The 6,928-nt window shown below is 40.8% G+C and overlaps 1 protein-coding gene across 1 annotated transcript in view; it reads left to right on the top strand.

The window, feature by feature from the left end:
- The first annotated feature begins 881 nt into the window (after nt 1–881).
- Nucleotides 882–6,928, top strand: part of scfd1 (sec1 family domain containing 1) — a 41,173-nt gene continuing 35,126 nt past the window's right edge. The window contains exons 1-10 of the mRNA XM_046063140.1: nt 882–969; nt 1,786–1,856; nt 2,177–2,265; nt 2,590–2,680; nt 2,871–2,993; nt 3,371–3,458; nt 4,220–4,309; nt 5,019–5,074; nt 5,539–5,624; nt 5,724–5,823. Coding sequence (XP_045919096.1) covers nt 939–969; nt 1,786–1,856; nt 2,177–2,265; nt 2,590–2,680; nt 2,871–2,993; nt 3,371–3,458; nt 4,220–4,309; nt 5,019–5,074; nt 5,539–5,624; nt 5,724–5,823 — 825 coding nt within the window. The 5' untranslated portion in view covers nt 882–938. The remainder of the gene's footprint in view (nt 970–1,785; nt 1,857–2,176; nt 2,266–2,589; nt 2,681–2,870; nt 2,994–3,370; nt 3,459–4,219; nt 4,310–5,018; nt 5,075–5,538; nt 5,625–5,723; nt 5,824–6,928) is intronic.

Genomic DNA, 6,928 nt, shown 5'->3' on the forward strand with positions numbered 1-6,928 from the left:
AACGTTCATCCGGCTCCTGATCTCTTGAAGGCATTTGATGATTGAGATGGGAGGAAGAGGCGGTGGGTTTGGTGGAGAAAGAGAGTTGGGTGTCAAATTGATGTTTTGGTTTTGCAAGATCCTCCCCAGAGGTAGGAGGTATATGATGTAAATTTATATATATATAATTTTTTATCGTTTATATTTGAATTTTATTGTTTATATTATGTGAATTTTTGCTTTGGCAACACTGTTTATCTAAACATTCACGCCAATAATGTTAATTAAAATTGAAATATGAGACCTCTTCACTCCTCCCTCCCCTCCTCTCTGACGGGCAGCTCATGCCGCGTTCGAGACCGGTCGGAACTGGGAGATTTCCCAGTTGAAACTTCTGATATCCGACATCAAAGCGTTCCAGGTGCATGGTGGTGCATGACGTCGAAAGTGAACGAAAACCATGGCTAACCGTGACAAAGTGTACACACACTTGCACCCTCACCAGTGTTTTAGGTGTTAATTAAAAGGATGGCAGTTTTAATGCAAACAACTGACATAAATAGCCTATACGGTACTAGTTAACTGTGTACCCCTCTAGCTACATCAGTTGGTAACCCTCAAGTCAGTCAATGTTGTAGGTTACACTTCTTAATGCATTTTTAACAATAACTTTTATGCAGAGAAGATGACTTGATGACATTGTTTACAGTAGCCAGCTACCTAATAGCCCTAACATATTTCTACATCAATGTACAATGTTTATTTTAATTTAAATACATGCAATATACTTTTTATTGCTCGTTAGTTTATGGTTTACCATTTACAATATGTGCATCCATGGGCGCAAGTAGGAAATCCGACTTCAGGAAATTTCCCAGTTCCGAGTTGCCTGGAACGCAGCATCACGCCGCGCTGCTGCCACGTCATCAGAACATCCGTCACCACCAACAACATCCAACATGGCGGCGTCCGTCCGGGAGAAGCAGGCAGGTCTGTCGAGCTGAGTTTTTCTTTATTAACGGTTGTTTTCAGCGGCAGGCGGCGCCGTTAACGGGCTGCAGGGAGTTTAAACAATCCTGAGTCTGACAGAAGATATTTCTTCCGGACTGTCATGCCTCTAACCAGCTAACTAAGCCACTCTTCATCTCAAAGTAGCCGCTAGTTGAGCTGATAAACTGATGTTTCAGTTTCGCTACAGATACAGAAACTCTTCCTCCTCCTCCACATACAGACTGATTCACTAACCTGACTGTTAACTAGTTCACTGAAGAGTTAAACAGCCACTTAGCTTGTTAGCTAACAGTACTGCTAGCCTTCTAGTTCCACTGTTAGCTAGGTGAAGCTAGCATGTCGTTATCAGTGAAGAAATATTAGCAAATGTGATACGTTTGAGTGCCTTAGAGCCTCTCTGAAATTACAGGACCTTTGATGGAAACTGAATCACCCCCCTGTTAAACTCTAAAATGCGTGCCCTCAGAAAATATCAAGCTGTGTTGTGTCCATAGGTGTCATTTACACTGGGGACGCTGGCTTATTCTGTCCCCATCACTTTTTCGAAAGCATTTGTTAAAAATGATCTGAAAAATAGTTTGCAACAAGAAATGTTAAATAACCAATGAAAACGCTTTGTGAAATGTTTATTTGCACGATAAGCATTTGAAATAGCTCTTATTGGCCCCGGGGGTCAAAACTTGTTACTGGGACACAATTAAAACTAGATTCAAGCAGAAATGTCTTCCCCCAACATGTTGACTGGTTTCCATGTTGATCTGTGTGTGAACAGTCTGTGTGTGTTTGTACCTGCAGTCGCTCTGAGGCGAATGCTGAACTTCAACGCTCCTCCTCTGAAGAACACTGCAGCTGAGCCAGTATGGAAGGTAACCACACACACACAAATACACATCTAAAATAAAATACACGTTGAATATTATGTAATAAATAGAGCAGACAAGGCATTGAACCTTAATACTTTCTAAGTATCTAATTGTAACAGATTTTTTAGTCTTCTCAGCAGATCAAGATATCAGAAAATATATTATTTTGGTTTCCATAAACTTATCAGTGACATTTTTGGGTGTTCCTGGAGCAGAAACTCCACTCATGGTATTTAAAGTCCAATCAATTTTACTGTATGGTGTTTCCTCTGTCCTCTGCTTTAACCTTGTGTGTGTGTGTGTGCGTGTGTGTGCGGATGCAGGTGTTGATATACGACCGATTCGGACAGGACATCATCTCCCCGCTGCTGTCTGTGAAAGAGCTGAGAGACATGGGCATCACTCTGCACCTGTAAGGGACACAAACGAGACTGAACCACCCCCCCCCCCGCTGCAACATTAAAATTGATAAACACACATACAGTCAATGCAGGACTTTTACTTGTAACACAATATTTCTACACTTCTACTGTTCTTTATCCACCTCTGTCTAATCCTAACCTGAACCTAAAGTTTTATGCCTTCAGTAAGTCCAAAGAGAAAATGTCCTTCCTCTGAGGGTCTGAAACTGAAATCAGTCCTCACAAAGACAGAAAGCAGTCTCTATTTTTAAGTGAAGTTAATAATTTACAGCTGTCATTAAAACAACATGTTAAATTTAGTTTGTGTGTGTTAGTCTGCTTCACACAGACAGAGATCCTATCCCAGATGTTCCAGCCATCTACTTTGTCATGCCCACAGAGGAGAACATCGACAGGATATGCCAGGTTCTTTCTCGCTCATTCCCGCACACACACACACACACGCTCATTGAGCAGTTATCATGGACCTCTTGTTGAAACTTGTGCATGTTAGCATTCTCGCATATAGCTCGTTAACATACTTCAATACAATACAATTTATAATCAAAAGATAGTGTAAATAATTGTGCGTGTGTGTGTGTGTGTGTGCGTATAGGACCTGAGGAACCAGCTGTATGAGTCATACTTTCTGAACTTCATCTCTGCCATCAGTAGAAGTAAACTGGAGGACATCGCAAGCGCTGCTCTGGCTGCTAACGCTGTCAGCCAAGTCACTAAGGTTGCACTGGTTACTCATATATGTTTAAAGTAAAGTCTGATGAGATTATATGCAGTGATGTTACATTTATATTATATGTATATATTTGATTTTTCTGTTTCATATAAAAGAATATAGTAGTGTGTGCTGACTAATATAATATCCTGTATCATACACAGCATATTAAAATGATTACTGTTCATTCTCTACGTCTTCTGTCCAGCAGTCTAAAGCTTTGAAAATGACACCACAGCTGAATCAGTTTCTTGTAGAGTTTTTGTATTAGATTTATTAGTCAGGTTTTCATTATTGTGTCCACTCCGCTCCACAGTGCAATGACAGCAGGAGCAACAGTTCTGTTTGATAAATAACTGACCCATGGTGTGTGTCTGTCTCAGGTGTATGATCAGTACCTGAACTTCATCACTCTGGAAGACGACATGTTCGTCCTTTGCCATCAAAACAAGGAACTCATCTCCTACCACGGTAAAACACACACACACAGTTTGTGTTTATGCAATTAGCAGCAGTGGTGGCAGAAGTACACGGATAATTTATTTAAAGGGTAATTTCTGTATTTTTAAAACTGGGCCAAATTTTCCACATATGTTGGTGTTGAAATGTTTAGGAATCCATGCAGGAGATGCCTTCAGTCGGCAGGCACAACGTTGTCTTTCTGAGTAACTGTCCACAAAAGTCCTTTTTGCCACTGACGTTTACCTACTAGTCGTATTGACTCCAAAATATGAGAACATATGGTCCAGCTTTAAAATTACTGAGATTATCCTTTAAGTAAAAGTAGTAATACCACACTGAAAATACTCCACTACAAGGAAAAGCCCTGCTTTTGGTTCAGAAAAAGTATGTAAGTATTATCAACTAAATGTACTTTAACTATCAAAGTAAAACTCATAGTGCAGTAAAATGTTTCTGGATTAATATTAGTGCTGCATTAATGTGGATGTTACTGCTTAATTTGCATGCATTTGCATTTTACTGCTGTATATGTTTAAGATTGAGCTAATTTTAACGCCTCTATTTCCTGTTTAATTTATATTATTTATAATAATAGTTTAATTTACAGCAGTACATCATAATCTATAAGATCATCACGTTTGTTGCGTCGCTGTCCTGTGAGAACCATGTACCTCTAAAAAAGTCAACTTTTCATGAGCTCAGAATAACAGCCAACTCTAGATGGGATCATTTAATTCTCACCTGTGTGTCTCACCTGTGTGTGCCTGCAGCCATTAACAGAGCAGACATCCAGGACACAGACATGGAGGCCATCATGGATACCATCGTGGACAGCCTCTTCTGTTTTTTCGTTACTCTGGGTGAGTTTGTGAGATGAGCTGCAGCTCTCAGGTTTTTCTGAGGATTCTGATGTATGTTTGAAATGTCCGTTCAGCACAACAACGGACTGATGGATAAAATATCAAATTAAGAAAACTGTGTTGATCTTATATTAATATATTTTGTTATTCTGGTACCAGGAAGCCAACAAAATGTACAAATACTGCATGTTGTCTGTCAGTCTGAGAAGTAGAACAAGACTGACAAATTGAGAAAAAAAGTTCTGTCTGGAAAGTCTGAACCTTCTCTCATGTTAAAGAGTGCAGAAAGTTATTCATCAGGATTTAACAGTGATTCGGTCATTTTACATGTACATTATAGCAACTTTCTACCACACAGATATTACTCATCTTGAAAAAAGTCATTCTTACCAGGTATATATCTCTAACCTACCTGCCCTGTTAGGTGAGTTAAAAATTGATTTCATGCTGACTGCACCTTTATGAACTTTCATCTGGTGGTTGAAGCAGTTTTGTCTTTCTCAGTGTGGTTCTGGCTCTGTCCACTAGATGGAAGTGTTGACTTATATTTCCCAAAGACAGGATGGTCGAGTTCAGGCTGATTCTTCTGATTTAAATTTTTATAGCATTATGGATAGCTAGACAGAAGAGTCCTTAAGTTCATTTGGGTTGAGGTTGTTTTATTGTGGTAAATAAAATGAGTGTTTATTATACTGTTGTTGTTCATTAGGCGCGGTGCCGATCATTCGTTGTCCTCGTGGAAACGCAGCAGAGATGGTCGCTGTGGTGAGTTCATTCTGACGTCAGCCAATCTCACTCGTTCAGTGACAACCTTTTCATTTAGGTGGATGTCAGATGAAAACCTCTCTTCAAAGTAAACTTGCCAGATATGATACAAGCAGACATGTTTGTAGTTTTAATTCATTTTTGAATCATTATGATGAAGCACCGTTATTTGTCTGTTTTTTAAATTATAGGATTAATGAAAAACATTCATTCATTGGTAATTTTATACATAAACTGAAATTGAGTTTCCAGAAACTTGGCTATATTATAATATATCATTTCCTGTACATAGTTATTCCAACATAACATTACATACATACTGTGATAGAGGATTTTATCCTTATAATCATATTGTTATCTGTGTGAAAACATCAGCTTTAAATGAACTGAAATATTTATATTTGTGTGCTAGAAAAACTTGCTGTCATAACTGAACTACAGCTTGTGTGGTGTGTGTGTTGTAGAAGTTGGATAAGAAGCTTCGTGAGAACCTGCGTGACGCCAGAAACAGTCTCTTCACCGGAGATAACATGGCCGCCGGACAGTTCAGGTAAACCATATACTACATGCCCGTCATGAAGGTGCCGTGGTGTTTCACTAGCAGATCAGACATGGGCTCTGTGTGTGATTATTCTTTTCTCCTCTACAGTTTCCAGAGGCCTCTGTTTGTCCTGGCAGATCGTAATGTGGACATGGCCACGCCCCTCCACCACACCTGGACCTATCAGGCGCTGATCCACGACGTGCTGGTGAGCACTTGTCTTTCAGAATGAGCTTATATACATTTTCTATTGACACATACGAAAACATCAGTATCAGCAGGCTGAATATTTAAATGAGTGAGACAAAGAGAAGTAAGATAAGAGAAGAGGAGGTAAGATGACAGAAGCTGACCGTCTTTAAGGACATTAATGTTTAAATCAAACATAAAGCAGCTGTTCCTGTTTATGGGTTGAGGGCCGATCTCTTCGTCTAACATCATCATCACTGAACAGCAGCATGCAGAGCCAGAGCGCTGTCAGCTGGTGAGGTGTTGAGGTTAATACTGACAGCACGGGAATGTAGCTCTTCATGGATGTGTTATGTAACACGTCATCAGCACACATACACACCTACTGGCACCAGCAGACCAAGATTTGGCAAATACAGTGTAAAAACATCAGTCTTAACAAGTCATTTAGTCTCTTAAATTCATCCTTCAGGACACATTTTCCTTCAAAGGAGAAAAATTCAGCCAGTTTTTTTTGCAGTCTTGCTGATCTGGACTTTTGAGGCTAATAGAGATTTGAGTGGTAAAAACGCCTGATTATACATCTGGGAAAAAAAAAAAAAGTTTAACATAAACAAGTGTTTTGATTAGGATACACCAATTTTTTTAGGGACTGAGTACATGCAGTTAATCTTGAAGTTAAAGAACCGCAGCAGGGCGCAGTCAAATGAACCGCAGCAGGGCGCAGTCAAATGAACCGCAGCAGGGCGCAGTCAAATGAACCGCAACAGGGCGCAGTCATATGAACCGCAGCAGGGCGCAGTCATATGAACCGCAGCAGGGCGCAGTCATATGAACCGCAGCAGGGCGCAGTCGAGAACCGCAGCAGGGCGCAGTCAAATGAACCGCAGCAAGGCGCAGTCATATGAACCGCAGCAAGGCGCAGTCATATGAACCACAGCAAGGCGCAGTCATATGAACCGCAGCAGGGCGCAGTCGAGAACCGCAGCAGGGCGCAGTCAAATGAACCGCAGCAGGGCGCAGTCATATGAACCGCAGCAGGGCGCAGTCATATGAACCGCAGCAGGGCGCAGTCATAGAACCGCAGCAGGGCGCAGTCATATGAACCGCAGCAGGGCGCAGTC

The sequence above is a fragment of the Micropterus dolomieu genome, linkage group LG11 (assembly GCF_021292245.1).
Source record: "Micropterus dolomieu isolate WLL.071019.BEF.003 ecotype Adirondacks linkage group LG11, ASM2129224v1, whole genome shotgun sequence".
In the NCBI taxonomy this organism is placed as follows: Eukaryota; Metazoa; Chordata; class Actinopteri; order Centrarchiformes; family Centrarchidae; genus Micropterus; species Micropterus dolomieu.